The following is a 24,036-nucleotide window of genomic DNA, read 5'->3' on the forward strand; positions in this document are numbered from 1 at the left end:
AATGTTCTGGCCTGAGATCTCTTCATGCCTGAGAAGAGCAAACCCTGATCCCTGGTGAACACAACCCCAAGTCTTGTTGCTTGAGTTGGGGTCTTTCTAGGTAGCCCAGACTGACCTTAAGCTCAGAATCCTACCTCAGCCTCCTAAGGTGCTGGGCTTAACCCCAGGTCTGTCCACCTTCCGTTCAAGCACACACACAGACTGGCTTTTGCCTCCAAAGGAGACTGAGAAGAATGTTTCCAGCTGGGATCCTATTTTCTCAGTCTACTTTACTCTCGGCCGATTTTTACCTTGCCTTCCCTCTTGTGCAGAGAGAGGGGATATTATATTTGGGCATATTGGCTTCATGCGGCTTGGCTGCCAACGACTCCCTTGGAGCATTTCTTTGGGGCTAAAATGTAATAAATGAAACCACTCAGATCTGGAAGGCGTGTGGAGAGAGAGGGGCTGTCTCAGGAAGTATCCCACAGTGTCCTTGCCCTGGGGGGGCCTTGCCCTGGGGGGGGCCTTGCCCTGGGGGGGCCTTGCCCTGGGGGGCCTTGCCCTGGGGGGGGCTGCAGTGTTCCCTTCTTCCTGGGTCTTGCAATTACTCTCCTGATGATAATCATAGACTTACAAACTACTTGTCGGGGGAGGAAACATGGTAGTGTTGGAGTGGGGGAGGGACGGTGGTCATACAGGGTGGGGGAAATCTAAGGGGTGGAGTCTAGCAGGGTGTTTATTTGACAAGAGGAAGATTCCCTTGGAATTCATCTCTCTGCCTCCTCCAAAATCTCTGAGGAAATTTATTTCTCTTGCAGGGAACTGCCTCCTTTCACTTCTGTCTGAGTCTCTTGGACCTGGGTACCCCTCCTTCTCACTATTTCCTTCCTCCTCCCTCCCTCCTTCCCCCTCTCCCTCCTTCCTTCCTCCCTCCCTCCCCTTTCTCCTTCCTTGTTTCTTCCTTGCTTCCTTCTTTCCTCCCTTTCTCCCGCTCTTCCTCTTTACATCCTTCCTTTCTTCTTCCCTCCCTTTCTTCCTCTCCTCAAAGTCATTAAACCCTCCCTGTCTGCACAGGGCAGGGTCTCAGTGCCATGAGGGGAGAGAGATGACAGCCACAGGCTCCCTGTGTGACCAAGGTCAGGCCATATGGGCACAGTTAATGGCCACCTTGTCCCAGATAGACACCCTGTTCTCTGCACCATCTACTCTAACCATTGCTTCTTGAGTCTTGGATCTTCTATGGGATGACCATGGTGTGGAGAAGAAACACTTGGGCCTGATGGAGGTTCCATGAAGTGTGCTGCATGTGGCAGGGGCCTGGGACATGCTCCTCTCCCAAACTTGTCCCTCCGAGTTGGGGCTCCTCTTGCTCTTTTTCCTGCATCCTACTGAGCGTAAGCCTGACCTTCTTCTTGACCTTCAGCTTGACCTTCAGATTGACCTTCAGATTTTTTTTTCTTCTTCCCGCAGGTAGTGGAGGAACTCTTGCAGACCCTGGATATGGAGAAGAAAGCGGTGGCCATGGGGCATACCCAAGTGAGTTAAGTCCTTGCCAATGTCAGCCACCTCGAGGGACCCTCCGCACCTAACTTGTGCTTCACCCCTCATCACTTGGGGCTCCCTCCTCCAGACTTCAGGGGACAAATAACTTCTGTCTCCTACCTCTTACAAAGTCAAGATGACATGTGTCCTATGTGTAGAAGTGACACCAGAAATGCCATTCTTAGAGTCCCCTGGCCCAAGAGACCTGAGAGTCTAGAAGAGTTGACACCTGTGTCCTTAAATAACCTTCTGAGCTCCAGCAGGAAGTGTATGCATCCTAAAAGTCTTCTTAGAGAGAGGAGCAGGAGAGTACCTGTTTATGCGGTGGCTTATTTGGAAGAACGGGCCACTCTGAGATTGTGGACTTTTAAAGGAGTGCTTATGGATATTTATGAAGCAGGTGGCTTATTCATGGAGAAGGACCCTTTCTCTCTCTCCCAAGTCTTCCTTTGTGTGTGTTTCTTTTTAAAAATTCACCACAAAAGGGAAAGGGTGTCATGTGTGAGCCATGATCTGATGACATCAGCCCTTCAACAGAATACCTGACCAAAGCAAGAAAGGGTTGACTTTGGCTTATAGTTCAGAGTGGTACAGTCTGCCACAGCATGGAGGTAGGAGCCCTCTGATTGGTCTCGTTGCATGGGCAGCCAGGAGGCTGAGAGAGAACAGGAAGTAGAGTCTGCCTATAAAACCTAAGCCCCACCCCAGTGATGCACTTCCTCCAGCAAGGCTCCACCCCCTAAAAGTTCTACAACTTCCCTAAACAGCGCCAGCTAAGTCTAAGTTTTGGAGTTAGCATGAGGTGCATTTCACATCCAAGCCATGGCATAGACCCTTAATAGTACACACCCGTGGGTGACACCCAATGGCAGTGTCAAGGGTATGTAACTACGAAGGGACCCTGCCCATAAGGAGACAGCTTCCAAGACACTTCTGGAGTTTCCCTCAGCTACCTTGTGTCTAACTGCATGTCTACCTTCTATCAAATATCAGAAGGAAGCATGCCTCCACAGATGCGGCCTCTCCTACTGTCTCCTCTACCATCAGTATACGGGGGGAATGTCTGAGAACAGTGTGAGTAATCTGAGGAGTTTAGAGCTTTTCCCCCGTCCACTTAGATCTTTATAGAAGACATCTGTGCTTCCCCAACACCCCTGCATACTGTTGGATTTCAAGAAAGGAAATTTAGGGTTCCTAAATTCTTTGACCCCAGAACCGCCGTCTTTTTGTTTTTGTTGCATAGTCGTTACCAACTCTAGGAGCTGCCTGGGAAGCAAGCACTGGGTTTCAAACTCAAGAACCGTGTTGCAAACTGGCAGGACATCTGATATGAACTCAGAACCCAGACTGGAGAGGGTGCAGAGAAAAGGGGTGGAGCCTCACTTCCCCAGATCATTACCATAGCCCGCTGACCTGAGCAGGCAGACCCCTGACTTCAGGTGCATATGAGGCTCTGGGGAAGGGCTCTGCTTTTCCCACAGGCACTGTGGCCATGGAGTCCTCCTACAGAAACCCCCTTCTTGGTGAGCTCAGACATTCCCTGGCCCGCTGTTCAGGAGCCTGTTTTAAACACACTAGCATCTCTGGCCTCTAGCCCAAGCTTCAGGTCACAGTGGGCTCAGATTCATTACCCCCAAGTCCTTTGCACATGTTTCTGACAAAACAAGAATCACTTTGTGCTCCTGGGCTCTCACCTCAAGCCGCAGACCTCCAGATGGCCTCGTGTTTTGAGACTGTGTTTTGGGGGGACCAGCTTATTTCTGGAGACCCACAGGGAGTGGATGATAGTCCCTAGACCTTTCCCACATGCTGAGGTTCGTCTGCTGGACGGTAAGCCTGGAGAACATGCTCCTGCAGTCCCTCGGTCTTGGCTCCACATAGAAGTACCGTTCCTCAGCTCCACTCCCTCATCTCTCTAGTCCACCCATAGTAACATCCCCCAAGAGCTTGCACAAACCCAATCCTCAGCCTCTGCTCAGAGCTACCAGAGCAGAGACTGCAGGAGGAGTGCAACGGCTGCTCCCACGCGCTCTCTGGGGCGACTTTGATGCATGCCGGAGTCTGAGAACCACCGGGCTGGATAATTACCCAGTTATTTCATGAATACAGAAATTGGTCCCCGCAGTCTCAGTGGTCAGTGAGAGAAAATAGAAGCTACTGTGTGATTTTTACAGAGTCAGGGGCTGGCAGCCTAGAAACCTCAAGCTCCTAGAACAGTACACAGTTGCCACTGAGCAGTGCTTGGCATTCACTCGGAGTAACGGAGGCCAAGGTGACCTCTGAGAAGCTAGGCTCAACACTGGGCTTGGTTTCTGGGGCAGGTACAGAATCTTTGCCGTTGTCGAATCTGGTACCGGCAGGCGGGAAGCCTCTGGAAAGCCCAAGGAAAGCCAGATTGGAAAGAGAAGTAACCACCCTGTCCCTGACCAAGGTTGCAGCTTCTTTAACTTCTGCCTCAGTTGCCACCTATGTAACATGGAGCCGGCCTTCCGACCCCTGCCCACTTCCTTTAGCAAAGTCAATGCACCGTTCTTTGAGGAATTCATTTCCCTGTGGACAAAACCATTTGCCAAATAAGGCCACATTTTAATGCTTAAAGAACAAAAAACACTCAGAACTGGCTCACTGGTGAAGAACATTTGCTGCTCTTGCAGAGGGCGGGCGCCTAGCTCCTGCTCCAGGGGTCCGATGCATTTTCTCCACTGGTACCTGCATGTGTGAGGTACATGCATATAAACTCATGCAGATGATTGCAAACACGTATTGAAAATAAACCTTTAGGGTACAGAAAGATCGATCTGCTTTTTTTGGAAAGAACTGAAACTCCTCTGATCTGTGAGATGACCCAGAGGAGAGGCCTCTAGTCCCTCAGCACACGGAACTGTCACCCAGCAAAACCTTTGGAAAAGCCTGAGTTTGTGGTCTTAGATTGAGAACAGTAGTGAGCCACCTGTGTGTTCCTTAGAGGTGGGGAACAGGATGCTCCTTGTTGCCAGAATCTGATAAGCAGGTAGACCCCCAAGAGGAGAGGTCATCTAGATTTTTTGTTGTGATTTTTCCAGCCCCCGCCACCTCCCCAAGGTTGTGCTGTGGGTCGTGACACTTCTGACAAAGTGTGTTCCACACTCAGTCAGACTGCTTGGTTGTATCATGCTCTCAAAAGCAGGGAGGAAAAGAAAGAAAGAAAGAAAAGAAAGGAGAAAGGAAGGAAGGAAGGAAGGAAGGAAGGAAGGAAGGAAGGAAGGAAGAAAGAAAGAAAGGAAGAGATCAAGCTTGGCTTCAGCAGAGCTGAGGACATGTGGACTTATTGTCACCCTGTGATCAGTGCTTTCCAGTGATTTCTTGAATGAAATTCTCAGACTTAATCAATAGAGCACTGAGCAGTGCCCCTGCTTACACAGACCTATGATCGCTTTGATCAGTGATTGCTTCTTTTCTCTCCTCCTCCTCCTCCTCCTCCTCTTCTCCTCTCCTCCTCCTTCTCTCCTCTCCTCCTCCTCCTCCTCTCCTCCTCTCTCCTCCTCTTCTCCTCCTTCTCTTCCTCCTCCTCCTCTTCTCCCTCTCTCTCCTCCTCCTCCTCCTTTTTCCTCCTCCGTCCTTCTCCTCCTCCTTCTCCTCCTCCTCCTCCTTCTCCTCCTCCTTCTCCTCCTCCTCCTCCTTCTCTTCCTCCTCCTCCTCCTCTTCCTCCTCCTCCTCTTCTCCTCCTCCTCCTCCTCCTCCTTCCTCCTCCTCCTCCTCCTCCTCTTTCCTCCTCTCTCCTCCTTCTCTTCCCCTCCTCCTCCTCCTCTTCTCTCCTCCTTCTCCTCCTCCTTCTCCTCCTCCTCCTCCTCCTTCTCTTCCTCCTCCTCCTTCTCTTCCTCCTCCTCCTCCTCCTCCTTCTCTTCCTCCTCCTCCTCCTCCTTCTCTTCCTCCTCCTCCTTCTCTTTCCTCCTCCTCCTCCTCCTTCTCTTCCTCCTCCTCCTTCCTCTCCTCCTCCTCCTCCTTCTTTTCTTTTCCTCCTCCTTCTTCTCCTCCTCTTCATATCCTCCTCCTCCTCCTCCTTCTATTCTTCTTCTTCTTCTTCTTCTTCTTCTTCTTCTTCTTCCTCTTCTTCTTTTCTTCTCCTTCTCCTTCTTCTCCTCTTCCTCTCCCCCTCCTCCTCTTCCTCCTCTTCCTCTTCCTCCTCTTCCTATTCTTCTTCTTCTCCTCCTCCTTCTAATGGCAGTGTTTGGGACTCAGTAGCTTGTGAAATTAATACAGCCATTATTGAGCCATGTAAAGGTCAGGAGTGGCTGGTCATCTTTGTGGTCACGGCAAGTGCTCTCTGATTTGTACAACAGTTGGCCCCTTGGTGGAGTTTGCTCTCCTCTTCCTGTAGGCTTGTGATCAGATCTGATGGACCAGGGGTCCCTTACTGAAAGTGGTCTTGAGTGATGGAGAGTCCACCGAGAGCTTTGTTGCAGTCAGATTTAACTTCCCTTTGGATTTCAAACTCCTGATCTGTGAGCCCAAGTCCTGAGTTCGAGTCTCAGCTTTCAGGGCCATCTGCTATTGAATTAATTGGGAGGATGATTTCCTCAATGGGACAAGTTAGAGCTTAGATGTGTAGCCTAAAGACGGCCTGGAAAGACAGCTCCACCATTAAAGCATCCCTTTTGTACCCCAAGTCTCATCCCCAGAATCCATGTAAAAAGCTAGGTATGGTGGGGCACACTGGTAATCCCAGAGCCGAGAAAGCCTTTGTTTCTCTCTCCATAAAATGGGAAACTCAAAATGGCACCCTCTCGGATCCTGCCTGCCAAGTGCCCTCTCTCCTACGTGCCATGTGACTTGTGGGGTTTGCTCTGAACACTCGATAAACATCATCCATTATTCGACAGCATCTCCACGCAGGAATGACAGATATGGTGACACCTTTGGTTTCTTCTGACAAATGATGGGGCTGGGTGAAGTTGGCTACGAGACATCTTTCCTTGGCAGGTGGGAAGGCAGACTGAGGGTGTGTAGTCGGGGACACACTCTGCCTCCAGAGCCCCAGGTCTCTATAACCCCTCCAACCCAAACCTAGAATTTCTTTTATCTTCCACTGGTCGGCATCCTGTTCTCTGCAGTTTGGTCACGGACCACCCATGGGACATGACCATGTTATCCCAGCACCACCAAACCTTCCTTTCTCACTGATGCTCTGTAGCTGTGCGCTCTGGTAGGAGCCTAGCAGCTCAGGGAAGGGTTGCACCAACCAGGAGGGCAGTGCCCTTCCCACAGCCTCTGCTCTGCTTCCGTGCTGAGTCTGGGTGTTTCTAGACACTCTCTCTCAGATGGATTTGTCATTGATAACGAATATCTGGGGCCAGCCTGGGTGCATGGACTCAAGATAGCCTGGGATGAGGCCCCAGGATATACATTTACTGCCACCCAGAGAGGATTCTGTCCTGTGGGACTTTAGGGACTTTAGGACGTAGCACTGGTAGTGGCTGCCAGACATGCCCTTCTCCTGGGATCAGGGTGAAATTCAGGATGTGGTTTAGTAGAGGCTCTTTCTGTTTTTAATTTTGATAGTCCAGGCTGGCCTTTCAGTCACCAGGATGTAGCCCAGGCTGGCCTTTCAGTCACCAGGAAGTAGCCCAAGCTGGCCTTTCAGTCACCAGGATGTAGCCCAGGCTGGCCTTTCAGTCACCAGGATGTAGCCCAGGCTAGCCTTTCAGTCACCAGGAAGTAGCCCAGGCTGGCCTTTCAGTCACTAGGAAGTAGCCCAGGCTGGCCTTTCAGTCATCAGGTTGTAGCCCAGGCTGGCCTTTCAGTCACCAGAATGTAGCCCAGGCTGGCCTTTTAGTCACCAGGATGTAGCCCAGGCTGGCTTTAAACTCACCATTAGCCAGACATGACTTTGAATTTTTTATCTTCCTGCTTCCAATACCCAAGCGCTGGGATTCCCTCATGGTTTGTGGATGGATCCCAGGACTTCTGGCATTGTAGACAAGCACTCTGTCAACTGAGCAACATCTCCAGCCCCAGATTCTGCTTTTGCCAAAGCTCCTGGTGGTGTCTGTCCTGCTGCAGATGCCTAGGGCATGCTGGGTAGCCAGGAGCTGGAGGCAGGAAGAGGATCCGAGGGAGGGCAAACCACTTCCTTTCTTCTGTCCTTCATTAAGCAGCAGCTGCACCTGAGAAGATAAGTTCCAAGCCTTAGACACACAGGCTGGGCAGAGGTCTCACCTGCACCCTCCTCCCCTGACCCCAGGTTTTCCTTAAGGCGGGCGTGGTCTGCAGGCTGGAGAGGCAACGGGAGAAGCTTGTGTCCCGGAATATCATTCTCTTCCAAGCGGCCTGCAGAGGCTTTCTGTCTCGCCAGGAATGTAAGAAGCTGAAGGTATTGATCACACCCGTATGAAGTGGGTGGGCACAACTGTGCATCCACCATGATGCCCCGTGCAAGGGGTACCCTAAGAATGCTTGGGCAAGAGCTCACCCTGCCACGGGACATCTACCCACCAGCCTGTGCTGGAGGTATATGCAATAGATCAATAAGAGACTGTGGCTTTGCCTTCTCTATCCGGTTGGTCCCCTTTCCTCATTCCCAGGCGGGCGAACCCCATACACCCCCTTTCCCTTCTGCAGATCCGTAGGCTGGCTGCACTGTGCATTCAGAAGAACCTGGCTGTGTTCCTGAAGGTCAAGGACTGGCCATGGTGGGGGCTTCTGGCATCTCTTCGGCCCCTGTTGAGTTCCACGCTCAGCACGGAGCAGCTTCGAGCCAAGGAGGTGAGTTCAGTCCTCTGGGTGGTGACACCAGCCTACCTCCATGCTTGTCCCCAGCACTCAGGGCCCTGGTGGACATTGACCTCAGCAGCCTTCTGTTTGTTTGCTCGCAGGCTGAGACTGTGTTCCCCCAAACACAGATGCTCGATGGAATGCTGGTTGATTGTGCCAGTTACCTTCAGGCTGCGGGGCTTTTGCATCTCAGAGAAACCCTTGCCATTCTTTCACCCCCAACACATACACACACATGCACATTCACATACATAGAAACAAACACACATGCACACACACACATGCATACACACATGCGCACACACACAAGCACTTACACATGTACACACACAAGCACTTACGTATGCACACACATATGCACACACATGCACACCCATACATGCACACACATACATACACACACATGCACACACACATGTATACACACACAAGCTATAACCAGTCACTACACCATGACCAGCCATGCCACCCTTTTTAAAAGCTCTATTTTTGATTGAAAGATAATTACAGGAGTGTATGGGACGGGATGCTGACCCTCGACACTGTGGCATGTGGAGTGGTGAAGCCAAAGACATGACATGAGCTTCGCAAATCCTTTCAGCAAATGTGGACTGCTGGGTGTCCCTGTAGCCCTAGAGGGGCTCACTAGGTTACCTCGTGTCCCTGAAGCCTTGGCATCTGCGACTTCTAATATGAGTGGACGGTGGGGCTGACCATTCAGCCTCTGCATGGACATTTGTCTTGCAGGGAGAGCTGACACTGCTGAGACAGAAGCTGCAGAAGTCAGAGAACTCGAGGAGCGAGCTCAGACAGAGCGTTGACCTGCTGGAGAGCAAGGTAGGCTTCCTGCCGCACACTCGGATCCCCTGCCTCAGCCTGTGACACTCAGGCAGCTATGACACCCTGTGTCTTCCTGACTCCACACAACCAGACAATGCCATCTGGTCCCAAAGAGAAAAGCTCCCTCTGTAAGCCACGAAAGGAGAAAGGGTTTTACATGTCTCACCAGGTAAAACAAGGGTGTTGATTAGAGGGTAAAGTGAAGACATGATGAATCTGTGTCATCAACGTTGTCATACATGCCATGGGTCAGGTCCAGAACATGCAGAGAATGCATGCCAGTTTGCTGGAAGACAGACCATCCAATAGGGAAATTTAACAACTGGCCGAAATGTGCACAGATGGTTCCCAGGTGGGAAGCTGCTTCCTGTTTGCTTTTCCTCAAACCATTGGTAATTTATTTGAAAGCTATTTTAGGAGCCCATGGTACATGTGAATGAGAACCTCAGCCTCATTCTGAGGTTGCCTGTTCTGGGAAAACTTTCCTCTTACACTGCCTGACGTCTGCTGTTAACAGGTGTCTCCTCTGTTGAGTTTTTCCATTTTGAGACTGAGTCCCATGCAGCCGCGGTTGGTGTAGCCACAGATGGTAAACGGTTTTTAAAGAAGTACTTTTATTTTTAAATTATCTGTGTTGGTATGGATCTGTGCATGTACGTGCAGGGCACAGTGTGGCCAGAAGAGGGCACTGGACTCCTTAATGCTAGAGTTGCTGGTAGTTGTGCGTTCTCAGTTGTGGGTGCTGGGACCCAAACTCAGATCCTCCGGAAAAAACAGCAAGTTCAATTGACAGCGGAGCATCTCTTCAGACCCTGAACACACACACATACACACAATATACACATACAACACACACAATACACATACACAATATACACACTAAATACACACAATATACACATACAATATACACATACAATATACACACATACACCATGTGTGCTGTGTGTGCATGTGTGAGTATGTGTGCAAGCATTTGTGTGAATGTGTGCATATGTTGTGTGTATAGTACATGTGTATGTCTTTGTGTTTGACTGTACATGTGTGTGCAAGTGTGTGAATGTGTGCATGCATGGGTGTGTATATTTATTTGTCTATGTGTTTATTGTGTGGTATGTGTATATTTGTGTGTGTTTGCATATGTATTTGTATATGTGAATGTGTATGTGGGAATGTGTATGCATTTGTGTATGTATATGCATATATATGTGGGGTACATGTGCATGTGTGTGTACATGTGTGTGTGATGTCACAGGAACACAGGCACCTTACCAGAGCCTATGCCACTGAAAAACTTACTCTTCCTCCCGAAGTGTTGTCTCAGCTGGGGTGTGGCACGAGTCCCCATCCCACCCTTCTGGAATCTCGGCTGGCTTGATCTTGTACAGTTAGCCACAGCTGCTGTTAGCCAATGAGTGCAACCAGATGGCAGTGTTCCACATTGCTCACACATACACACCTATGCACACACTTGCACACATGCACAAACACACCTGGCTCTTGCATTCTTTCTCTCCTTTCTTCCACAATGTACTGGCATTAGAGACATTCTTATCTCAGAGACTTGCATGCTAAAAACCGCAATTAGACTCACAAGGAGAGGCTCAATCTAGTAGCAATCAGGAACTGCAGATCATTGCCTCTGTAAGTGCCACTTTAGGCTCCAAACAGGCAGATTGACAAGGGGCTGGCAAGGATGTGTGTGTGTGTGTGTGTGTGTGTGTGCGCGCGCGCGCATGCACGCACGTGTGCGCATCTGTGGTGTGTGTCAGCCTCTACACTTGCGGCATGGCAATTGATGTTATGTGTGTGGACAAGCTGCTGTTGCATATACAAGTGCCCTGCAGTTACTCCTGCACTGGCTGCCAAACCCCCACACATGACAGGAGAAGAGCAGGTGGACCTTCCTCCATCATGTGGGTTCTGAGGTTTGAACTCAGATCATTAGCCTTGGCAGCAAGTATCCTAACCTGTTGAGCCCTCTCGCCAGCCCTGTGGAAGTGTTTTGGTGCTAGGCTGAAAAACCAGGGAACCACCCACTCGATTCGGACAGGGGATGAACAACATTGCTTCTTCCCTCCTGTCCGTCCCGCTGAGTCTCCTGGGAAGCAGACTTCAGACCTAACCAGAAAGCCCATAATGGTCCAGCCATGATTGCTCCTGTGGGCATATCTTCCCTGACAGCTCAGGACTGTAGCACGCAGGGTCCAACACTGGTTGGTGACATTTCTCCCCAGGTCACATTTTCCAGCAATGTGACATTTTCAACCAGGGACATCTCAAGTTCACAGCCAGTGTCCCTCTCCTGTCTTTCATCCCAGAGAAACATGACTTGTCCCTGAGATTTGGTGCTTGCGGCATCCTGTGCCACAGTTACTGGTGTACGCAGGCTTCCTGCCTGAGGAGCCAGCAAGACACCTTTAACACTGAAACCCTCCCAGCCTCGTCTGTGGAAGGTGTGACCCAGAAGGGATGATCCAGGAGGGGCTCCTCATCTCTGCTGCTTCTCTGACTGGCTCTGAAGTGACTCTTGGGGACTATCAGGGCTCACTGTGAAGTCTGGGGCAGGTCCCTGTAGAGACCGGTAGAGAGCAAGGACAACCAACCACCAGGCTTTAGCAAAGCTGAACCCAGACTTAGAGTATCCCCAATTTTCCTGCAAAGACACTAGGCTTAGAGATGCTGAGCCCATGCTTGGAGTATCGCCAGAATTCATGCATAGACTTCAGACTTAGCACTGGTAAACCTAGGCTTGGGATGACCCTGTAACACCCACCTTTCTATCAAGTTCTCAGATATTGCACATGCTGCTTCTCTCTCTCTCCTCTCTCTCTCTCTCTCTCTCTCTCTCTCTCTCTCTCTCTCTCTCTCTCTCACACACACACACACACACACACACACACATACACACACAGAGAGACAGAGACACAGAGAGACAGGAAGACAGAGATGGGGAGAGAAAGTAGAGAGAAGAGAAAGGAGAGAGAGGAGAAAGAAAAGAGATAGGAGAGAGGTTGAGAGAGGAGAGGGAGAGGAGGAGAGATAGGAGCGAGAGAGATTGGGAGAGGAGAAAGAGAGAGGGGAAAGAGGAGAGAGGTAGGGGATGGAGGCAAGGAGACGGGGAGAGAGAGAAAAGATCAAGAGAGGAGAGGTAGGACAGAGAGATTAGATAGAGATAGATGATAGACAGACAGACAGACAGATAGATATAGATAGATGATATTTTTAACACAAGTAGTTGCTGTCAATCTGTGCCCTCTTTGGAATGTTACCCACAAGCCCCTGCGGCCGAGCCTGTACTTTTACTCAGGCTGGCCTTGAACACAGGTTCTTCTGCCTCAGCCTTCAGGTCGCCAGGGTAACCAGAGAAAGTTCCTTTCTCTTTGACTCTATAAGAATGTGCAGCCATTCATGTTCCCTTCTGCCTGCTTGTCCCGAGGGACATCGTCCCTAAGTAGAAAGGGCGATTTTGCTGATTCCAGCACAGGGTGGATCTGGGGAGGGTTGTCAAAGCAATTTTCTATCAATTGCCCTATGACAGCTGTAAAAAAAAAAAAAAAAAAAAAAAAAAAAAAAAAAAAAAAAAAAAACTCTGCTATGTTTGCAAGCCAGACTCACCCATCCTTAAATTGGTTTTTACCGCTGTGAGTGTGGAACTCACTCCTCTGTGAAGGAGAGGGGAGGAGACGGATGGGGAGGAAAGGGGCGAGGGATGAAGGGAGAAAGGGGGAGAGGGTGGGAGAGGGGGAAGGGAAAGGTTTGCATAGATTTGACCATGAGAGAGTACCCTGCAGCTCAAAGAACTCTGTGGTTCCAAGAAACTAAAAATTAATGAATTAAATTAATTCTGTGCTCCCCATGCTCAGACGAATTAGCACAAATTAAATGTCATACTACACTTCTAAGCGAGGATACTTGTGTCCTTGCTGGAATCGAGGCTGATTCCCAGGGTGGGAGATGGTTAGGATCTTGGCCCTGGATGTGACTGGATTGTACTGGTCACTGGCCCAACCCCATCAGGCTTTTGCATAGCCACCAGCAAACCTAACTTGCCCATAGGCCCCTCTCAGAGGCCACCCACACAGAGCCCCAGAGAGCTCCCAATTTAGTTGCAGCAGATGTGAGTTCAAATCTCGGCTTTGCCGTTTGCTTTCTTGGACTCCCCATCTCTCCCTCTCTCTCTCCGTTTCTCAAGTTTCCATCTGGGTCATGGCTGGATCTGAAAAGAAAGCCTGTAGAGAATGCAGTGGCCTCAGTTTCTAGAGCACGACTCTTTCCCCAACAACACAGGTCATTTGTTCCAGAGCCAAATATTAGTGACCATGTCCAGGGAACAGATTCAGGTTACCCACAATTCCACAGTCCAGCATGGTGACCATTTTATGAAGTGTTATAACATAATAAAGGGAACCACAAATCAATACTTCTGAAGTATATTGATGGAGAAACATCAGTTGTCGCTTATTGAAAATGAGGAAACCTCTACCACAGGCCACTGATGCTACAACATTCTTAGGTGGTGACGACAAGGAAGAAAGGCGGATGCTAAGTGTTAATACACCACAGGTTCCCTCCCTGCCATTTGAAAATGGATAATCAGAGAAAGTAACGTGAGCACCTACTATGTGCCAGGCTCATCTCACTTATCTCCCACAACCGTTCTACTACTTCCCTCCCTGCCTTTAAAAGTGGAGAAAACCAATAATCGAAGAACACACTGTGTGCTAGCAAGAGAGTTCCTCCACACCAGGAACAGCTACATCCTGAAGGATGAACTTTCAGCCTTTATGAAGCCGGATCATCCATCCCCCGAACCCCCGGAAGTGGTTTGTCCTAGGATGGTCCTACTGTGTGCAGCATGTAGAGAAAAGGTTCAGTGGTCTTGGTTTCTCATCCTCAGATCACAGACTTGACCTCAGAGCTTGCTGACGAACGCTTCAAGGGTGACGTGGCCTGCCAGGCACTGGAGAACGAGAGGGCAGAGCGACTTCAGGCCCTCCGAGAGGTTCAGGAGCTCAAGGTGAGAGCTCAGGGTCACGTAGTGGGGTGGTTGGAAGTGGTGGATCCTGGTTACTGCTGTTCCTCTGGGACCTGTCAGCCCAAGTGAGAGAGACACACAAGTTAACTGACTTCTATACCCTGGGCCCTAGGGACAGCCTAGTCAGTGTTCCCAAAATAAGAGCTGGGAGGTGCTGTGGGCAGTGACCTTAGCAATGAGGCATGATATAAGTAGCAGATCAGTGACCTTGGAATGACCCTTGAATAGGAAAAGTGCAGGGGACATATCATGCTTGTATCCTGAATGTGTAACAAGTGGCCAAACCCTGTGAAACTGTCATTCTTGGCCAGTTTAGTCCCCTTTCATTACTGCAACAAAGTATCTCAGGTGGCTTCTTTTATAAAGCAAAGAGGTTTGCTAGCTCGTGGTTCTGGAGACTGAAGGTCTTGGGCTGCCCCACTGGCCCAGCCTTTGGTAAAAGCCCAAGTAATCAGGCATCATGGCAGGCAGGAAAGATCACTGCACTGAACAGGAAGTGGGAAGGAGGTCAGGCTCCCTGCTTTTATACGTAATTACTGAAGCAGGGGTCCCACAGGAACCACTGCAATTCCTTCCAGGGCCCAGCAACCTGAAGACCTCTGCTGGGCCAGATCGTTTACAGTGCCAGGCAGAGGACAAATTTCCCGATACGTGAACCTGGGTTTGGGGTATGGATTCTGTCCTTTCCAAACTTCAGCCAACACTGAGCGTTTCTTCCAGGCTAAGTATCAGCAAGTGCAAGAAGCGTTGGGGGAAGTACAGAAGCAGCTGGAGGAGGCCCAGCAGAGGATCCAGCTTGCCAACCTGGAGGAGAAGCCCACGGGGGGAGGTGAGCAGCCAGAGGCTCCCAGGTTGGATGCCACCACGTGGAACACCTTCCCCTTCTGTGTATTTATTCACGGGTATGCATGGAGCATGTAGGTCCCACTCACACCGTGTCTGCCATGGCCAACGGGTACAGCGCTGCCTGACCAAATCTACTGAGAAAACTGATCACTGCAAAAGGCAGAGTCACAGTCAAAAGCCAGGAGGGGCTGGAAATGTGTGCCATTTGGTATAGTGCTTGCTGAGCCCGCTTCGGGAATGATCCCTAGTACTTGATAGAAGCTCGAAGTGATGGTCCAGGCTTGTGATCTCAGCTCTGGGGAGGCAGAAACAAGCGGCTTGATAGGTCTAGGTGGTCACTCACCTTGCCAAGTTTATGAGTCCCAAGGGGAGTGAGAGACCGTGTTTCAAACACACACACACACACACACACACACACACACTGATGGAATGCAAGACAAGATCCAAGGTTGATCTCCGGCCTTCACATATGCACACATGCACAGGTACCCCCATTCGGGGATGTGCACACGTGTGCGTGCATGTGCACACGAACACACACACACACACAAGTGATGAAGGGTCAGTATCTATGTGTTGCACACTATTTCTGTATCTTAAATACAGACCATTTTGATGACGATGGCTCCTGGATGGAGCCCAGCTTTTGTTGTTGTTGATTTCTCCTCTGTATTTGAATCATACCATGCTATTGAAAGATGTCACTGAGCCCCAGATTCCTCACATTCGGGTGTAGATGGTCCCAGACGGTGAATATGCAGAACTGGGCAATATGAAGTAGTCTAATACATAGCCACTCGCTACTTCTTCACCATGAAGAATGGGGCTCTACGTGCTCTCTCACACACAACCAAGTTGAGTCTGACTCTCAGAGTAACTGCCCGGTGGGAGGCAGGCGACATCGGATGCTCCTGGTGTGCCCTGGCCGTGCCACTACCTGGGGACTTGGCTTTCATGGTTGGATAGGAATGCTGACATCTTTGTCCAGTTCTCACCCAGCCATGGATCCTCTCCAGCTGGATGGAGGCTGTTGACAAAGCTCCCAGATACGAGAGTCTGGCATCTTCAGGATGCCCTTACAACATCAGGACCATCCAAGGAACAGAAATTTAGGTTCTGTGGAGAAGACACCAAGTGCAGTGGACCTTCACTAGGCTCTTAGAAAATGTTACCTACATTTAGCTGCATGTGCATGTGTGTGAAAATATGACAAATATGCTGTGGGAATCGGTTCTCCATGTGGGTCTCAGGAGTGAACTCAAGTTGTCATGTTCGGAGCCTTTTCAAGCTCCTTGACCTGATGAGCCATTTCACCATCCGACTACTACAACGCATGCACTGCGCCCTGGTTTCGTCTGAGTTTCCCTTGGAAGGGACCACAGGGCAGTTGAAGGTTTCTGATACGAGAGACCCAACAAGACAAAGTGCTCACAGGGCCAGCTGTTGCTACAGAGTCAGCTTGTGTGCGGTAGCACAGCCTCCACAGAGGCATCCCAGCGTGCTCCACCCATCCGAGAGGCTCCCCGGGCATGTTTGTTTTGCAGCCATCAGGGTGCGGATGAGGTGAGAGACACACTTACCTCGAAGGCACATCAGTCATCACATGAAGCGGGTGCTTAGCTGCAGGTGTACAGTTCAGGAAGCCAGGCCTCAGAGAACCTGTTTCTCATTATCAGTTACACATACTCTTCAAGTGAAACCTCTAAAATACAGCAAAGCTGAAGGAGCCGAAAACAACAACAACAACAACAACAGCAACAACAAGAACCATGTTCATTCACCACTGTTGTGCTTGCTTGCCGGCCTCTGTGCATCATAAAAACATGGCGGTCTTCACGACTGCCTAACTCCTTTAGTAAGTCTTCTGCAATGCACATCCAGCACCAGGCTGGACATGGAGGGCTAGAGAAAAAGTTTAGTTGAGGTTTGTTCTCAGGAAACTGGCTATACATGTGGAGATAGATTGCAGGAAGCCAGGAAACAGGTGAATAGATACATCAGGACATTGTTGGACAGATTGGTCACTCATTCACTTGCCCATTGCGTTACTCACTTTCTTACTCATGCACCCATTCATCCACCCCCCTATACATATATACATACATAATCAACCCACCCACCCACCGATCCATCCATCCATCCATAAATCCACCCATCCATCCACTCACCAGCCCACCCATCCATCCATCAATCCATCCACCCATCCAACAACTCACCCACCCACCCATCCATCTATCCACCCACCCACCTACTCACCCATCCAGCCACCAACCCATCCATCCATCCACCCATCCATCCATCCACCCACCCACCTACTCACCCATACATCCACCCAACATCCATCCACCCACCCATCCACCCATCCATCCACACACCCACCACCCACCCACCCAACCACCCACCCATCCATCAACCCACCTGCCCACCCATTCATACATCCACCCAAACATCAATCCACCCACCCAACCATCCACCCACCCACCCATCACCCAACCACCCATCCATTCATCCACCCGCCCACCTACACACCCATCCACCCATCCACCCATCCATCTACCCACTAATCCATCCACCCAAACATCCATCCACCAACCCATCTATCCATCCATCCACCCACCAACCCATCCATCCACCCACCCACCTATCCACCCATACACCCAACTACACATTCATCCACCCACCCATCCATCCATCCACTCATCCATCCATGAATCCATCCATCCACCCACCCATCCATCAACACACCCACCACCCACCCATCCATCCACCCACCTGCCCACCCATTCATACATCCGCCCACCCATCCATCCACCCACCCATTCATCCACCCACCCACTTACTCACCCATCCACCCACCAACCCATCCATTCACCCACCCACCCACACATCCACCCACCCACCCACCCATCCACCCACCCATTTATCCACCCACACACCTACTCACCCATCCACCCACCCACTAATCCATCCATCCACCGACCCACCCACCCACCCAACCACCCACTCCACCATCCACCCACCCATCCACCCATCCATCCATCAATCCACCCACCCACCCATCCATCCATCCACCCACCAACCCATCCATTCATCCACCCGCCCACCTACACACCCATCCACCCACCCACCCATCCATCTACCTTCTAATCCATCCACCCAAACATCCATCCACCCACCCATCCACCCACCCAACCATCCACCCACCCACCCATCACCCAACCACCCATCCATCCATCCATCCACCCACCAACCGATCCATCCACCCACCCATACATCCATCCACCCACCACCCATCCATTCATCCACCCGCCCACCTACACACCCATCCACCCACCCACCAATCCATCTACCCACTAATCCATCCATCCACCCATCCATCCATTTATCCTCCCACCCACCGAACCATCCACCTATTCACCCACCCATTCACCCAACCACCCAACCAACATCCACACACCGACCCACCCAACCACCCTCCCATTCATCCACCCACCCATCCAACCATCCATCCATTTATCCACCCACCCACCGATCCATCCATCCATTCATTCATCCATCAATCCATCCATCCACCCACCAACCCATCCATCCACCCACCCACCCATCCATCCACTCATCCATCCATCCATCCACCCACACACCTACTCACCCATCCACCCACCCACTAATCCATCCATCCACCGACCCACCCACCCACCCAACCACCCACTCCACCATCCACCGACCCATCCACCCATCCATCCATCAATCCACCCACCCACCCATCCATCCATCCACCCACCCACCCACCCATCCACCCACCCATCCATCCATCCATTTATCCACCCACCCACTCATCCATCCACCAAACCACCCATCCACCCACCTACCCATCCACCCTCCCACCCATCACCCACCCACCCATCCATCCATCCATCCACCCACCAACTCATCCATCCACCCACCCACCCATCTATTCATCCATCTGCCCACCTACACACCCATTCACCCACCCATCCACCCACCCACCCACCCATCCACCCACCCACCCATCCATCCATCCATCCATCCATCCACCCACCCACCTACTCACTCATCCACCCACCCATCCATCCACCCATCCATCCACCCACTCATCCATCCATCCACCTACCCACCCACCCATCCACCCACTCACCCTCCCATTCACCCACCCACTCACCCATTCATCCACCCATTCATTCATCCACCCACCCACCACCCACCCATTCACCCACCCATCCACCCACCAACCCATCCATCCACCCATCCACCAATCCATCCATTTACCCACCCACCACTCACCCACCCACACAACCACCCACCCATCCATCTACCCACCCACCCACCCATCCATCCATCCACCCATCCATCCAACCACCTACCCATCCATCCACCCACCCATCCACCCATCCATCCATCCACCCACCCATCCATCCATTTATCCACCCATCCACCCACCCACCCACCCAACCACCCACCTATCCACCCACCCCCCACATACATAACATATACACATACATACATACATACATACATACATACATACACACATAATCCACACATATACTCATCTATCCATCTATCTATCCATCCATCCACCCATCATGTCCATCCATCCATTTGTCCATTATCTATGTACTCACTGACCTATCTACACTAATATCCATTATTACTCATCAATGATACATTCATTACTTTCCATCTTATCACCCACCCAACATCTATTTCTTCACCTATCTTATCTATCATCTATCCATCTATCTATCTATCTATCTATCTATCTATCTATCTATTTATCTATCTATCAAAGGCTAGTTTCCTTTTACCAGATGCTTGGTGTCATAGTGTGTCCTAGGAGAGTCCTTATGGATACAAGCCCTTTTCTAAATTCTCATGGATTTTTCCAGGAGAAAACTAATTTGTAGCTCTCTCTCTGAAATGTTTCTTATTCCCATCAAATTATACTAAAAGCTGAGTATAAATGACTTGTTATTAATGCAATTATTCATTGTACTTGTAAGAAGCAGTGCATTGAATGAATGTCCCAAGGATGGGTGGATGGATGGACAGATGATGAGTGTATGTATGTATGTATGAATGGATGGGTGGATGTATGTATGGGTGGGTGGATGAGCAGACAGGTGAATGGACAGACAGATGGACAGACAGGTAGAAGGATAATAGATAGATATAGATAGAAAGGCACATAAATGATAAAGCAATGGACTGAGTACTTCTTATGGATGTTTTCCCAGATCCATTAACTTAAGAAATATTATTGTCTTCTTTGCTGATCAAAGATAAGACACTGTGACCCCTCATTCAGCTAGTTTCAGTTCAATTATCACATGACTTTTAAAACTAAATCAAAGGATTTAGCATACATCACATCTCTCAGGGCACTTGTGGCCAGGTTCTCTTGAGTGATCACTATCCATTTATCAAGTAACTCAACCCAAAATCAATGATCAAAATCAGCCACCCAGCCCATGCCAGGAGCATCACTCTCTGTACGCCACGATTCTGGAGGGTCCATCAGCAGCTGAAGATCATGCATTCCCGACTATGTGAACAGCTTCTAGATGATGTTGGGCATTTGCCAATGACTAGAGAACTCCCTGTCTTATAGATTGTGAAATATCTTTGGAAAAAGAAACAGCTGGGTGCTCTTTCAGGGTTTAAGGGATATGACTTCACAACAGTGAGGCCAGTCCTTCAGATGGCTGGATGTATTCCGGGCAGACTGCCTGGAGGGAGCCTGGTCTTTGTCTCATCTTGGTCTTCAGCATAGTTTCTTACCCTGAATTCAAGACCAAAGCCTAGGAGTCTTTTGGAATGTCACCTTGAAGTGACAAGCAGAATGAGGCAAAGCCCACATCTGCTGCCTCACTCACCACCCGTCGACCCTGTCATGCAGCAGACGAGTGGCAGATGCGTTTGGACTGTGCTCAGATGGAGAATGACTTCCTACGCAAGCGCCTTCAGCAGTGCGAGGAGAGGTTGGACTCAGAGATGAAGGCCCGGGCAGAGCTGGAGCAGAAGGTGAGAGGGTGAAGGGTCAGGATCGCAGACTCCTGGGGAACTGCTGTCTTCTTCCCTCCATTGTGGGAGGTCACTATGTCCTCTGGTCCTGGGGAAGGAGGATCTCTACTGTTGAAACAAACGCTGTCCCTGTGGAATATGGGGAGAGTGTTCTGAGGGAAGGGTGGTGGCCCAACTGCCTTGTGTCCAGACCTATGTCAGAGGTCTGGCTCTGGCAGAAATAACTAGGATCTGGTCCTTAGGTTCTGACCTGTAAAGTCATCACAGCACATTCCGACACTACAGTTGTCCTAGTCAGGGTTTCTATTCCTGCACGAACATCAAGACCAAGAAGCAAGTTGGGGAGGAAAGGGTTTATTCAGCTAACACTTCCACATTGCTGTTCATCACCAAAGGAAGTCAGAACTGGAACTCAAGCAGGTCAGGAAGCAGGAGCTGATGCAGAGGACACGGAGGGATGTCACTTACTGGCTTGCTTCCCCTGGCTTGCTCAGCCTGCTTTCTTATAGAACCCAGGTCTACCAGCCCGGGATGGCACCACCCACAATGGGCTGGGCCCTCCCTGCTTGATCACTGGTTGAGAAAATGCCTTACAGCTGGATCTAATGGAGGCATTTCCTCAACTGAACCTCCTTTCTCTGTGATAACAGTTGACACAAAACCAGCCAGTACAACAGTCCTAGTGTTCTATGACTGTGAATAGACACCGTGACCGAGGCAACTCTTACAGCAGACATTTAAGGGGCGTCTTACAGTTTCAGAGGCTTAGTCCATTGTCATCAGGCCTGGGAACATGGTGGTGGATCAGCGCCAAGAGCTGCATTCTGACCCACGGGCAGAGATGACAATAGATAAACTGGAACTGGCTCTGGCTTTTGCGTCCTCCCAGACCACACCCTTTAATACTTCCTCTGACATGACCACACCTCCTAATCCTTCTAAGCCTTTAAGCCCTCCCACTTCCTGGTGACTAAGCATTCAACTATCCCTATAGGGACAGTTCTCATTCAAACCAGCCCCACCTGCCTTCTGTAAGCCAGAGCCACAGCCTCTATAAGTTGTACTGTAGGTTAGGGCACCCCACATCCCTTCCAGATTGTTCTACCATTGCACATGGTGATGTCAAGGTGGACATTTTGGGCGTGTTCTACATCTTGATTGACCCTTATGCCTCCTCTGTTCTGGCTCCAAAAGCCTTGTGCTTGGGAATGTTCTTTCCCTCCTCTTATGGAAAAGTGTGTTTGTGCTCATGTGCACGTGTGTGTGTGTGTGTGTGTGTGTGTGTGTGTGTGTGTGTGTGTTGGGCTAGGTTTCATTGCACTGAAATTGAACCAATTCTAATTTTCCTGACTGCATTGGGTTACTGGCATCCTTTGGTAATGGGGCATGACAAAGGTCCCGTGTCAGAAATACACTTGAGAGGGGCCTGGATTGGGTTTCTTAGGTAATGTTCCTCCTTCATCCATGGCTTCAGGCTTCTCTACCACAGTCTAGACTGGTGTTCCCTGCTAACCCTCTCGCTGGCTGCTTCTCTTTGAGAGTCTAAGCCCAAGGTCCATCTCTCAGGTCTGTCTGGCTATTCACACATCTCTCCTTTCAAAGCCTAATGACTGCTCTCAGCCGGAGAAAGACAGCCATTATATGGCTCCCTACCTTTACCGCCCTGGTTCCGTATCATCTGCCTACCTAAGCTCCGGGAGCACCCGCCATCTTTGTGCCAGTGCTGCAGACTGAACACAGACTTCACTTGTGTGTGGGAGACAAGCACTCTGCCAGGAAGCTGCATATCACCAGCTTCTATCTCACTGTTTTTGAGAGAGCATTTTTGCTACATTGTCCAGGGTGGCCTTGAACTTGCGATCTTCCCTCTTCAGCCAGCTGGGGTGACAAACCTATACCATTAGGCCCATCTTCCCCTTCTTCCCTAAGGGCAAAGCTCTTTGTTAACAACGTCAACTCTCTGGTCAGGATGTTTGTGTGACCATCTGGCCTCTTGATTTGTCTTCCGCCATCTTTCCTCACTGGTCCCCTTCCTCTGTGGCTGGTACCTTACCCTCAGGGTCAAGGCAAATGACACCGACTCCCACAGTGTACCTCAACACTCCCATGGTCAGTTTCAAATTACCATGCAAGCCAGGCGTAGGAGCTCATGCCTGCTGTCCGCAGACCTGGGAGGTAGAAACGGCAGGTTCGGGGATTTGAGGTCAGCTTTGGCTGCTTGGCAAGTTGAAGACAAAGCTGAGTCACATGAGACCACCTCTGCCTCAGAGGGTAAAATGATAATCGCTTTTAAGTTGTCAGTGAGATGAATCTGGGCAAGCTGAGCCTCAGGAGCCCATCGCATCTTGTCCTCAAACGTTCAGCACTTTCTCAGCCCTGAGCCTTTCCCTATTCTGCAGCAGCCCAGAGGGCATTTCCTCCTCCTCCGCCTTCACAGTGCCAGCCCAGCTTCAGACCTCAAGCACCACTCTCCAGAAAGCCCTGGCTAACACAGACTGAGGTGGGAAGCCCTCAGCCCTTCACCCCACAGGGCATACATCTCTCTATTTCTTGGTGTCTCCCATTCACTGGGGGAGCCATAGGATGGGAGTGGGGGTGGGGTGGGGGTTTGTATTCTTCTACTATGTTTTCAACATGGGAGGAAAACAGACTGTGATATTCTACGGGGGGGGGGGAGGTAGCAGGGGACCCTATAAATAGTGGAAGAGAGGTGTGGTTTAACCCCCATCCCCCACACCAAGGATGATGTTGGTGGAGCTTTTAACAGTTGCTTCCAAAATGGACACAGTCCACACAGAGACAGACAAAGCGGACAGCAACCATGGGTCTGTAATGACGAATTACAAGTTGTGCCTCTTTCCCTAAGGAAGGGGGATATTCACACTACATTAAAAAGTCATAAACCCGCAACCCTTTCCCGAGCCGCAGAACGTAAGAAAACATCCCATTTGCCTTCAAATACTGAATTTAGAATTACAGGCCTCATTAACTCAGCT

At 50.3% G+C, this 24,036-nt stretch overlaps 1 protein-coding gene across 2 annotated transcripts in view; it reads left to right on the plus strand.

Annotated features, from left to right (window-relative positions):
- Nucleotides 1-24,036, plus strand: part of MYO18B (myosin XVIIIB) — a 199,813-nt gene that overhangs the window by 72,130 nt on the left and 103,647 nt on the right. The window contains exons 22-28 of one of the 2 annotated variants that reach the window (XM_080940828.1): nt 1,453-1,518; nt 7,745-7,873; nt 8,122-8,265; nt 9,022-9,111; nt 14,015-14,134; nt 14,873-14,981; nt 20,916-21,040. In XM_080940828.1, the coding sequence (XP_080796954.1) occupies nt 1,453-1,518; nt 7,745-7,873; nt 8,122-8,265; nt 9,022-9,111; nt 14,015-14,134; nt 14,873-14,981; nt 20,916-21,040 (783 nt within the window). The remainder of the gene's footprint in view (nt 1-1,452; nt 1,519-7,744; nt 7,874-8,121; nt 8,266-9,021; nt 9,112-14,014; nt 14,135-14,872; nt 14,982-20,915; nt 21,041-24,036) is intronic. The other variant, XM_080940829.1, reaches the window with a different exon arrangement.

The sequence above is a fragment of the Micromys minutus genome (assembly GCF_963924665.1).
Source record: "Micromys minutus genome assembly, chromosome: 29".
NCBI classification, from domain to species: domain Eukaryota; kingdom Metazoa; phylum Chordata; class Mammalia; order Rodentia; family Muridae; genus Micromys; species Micromys minutus.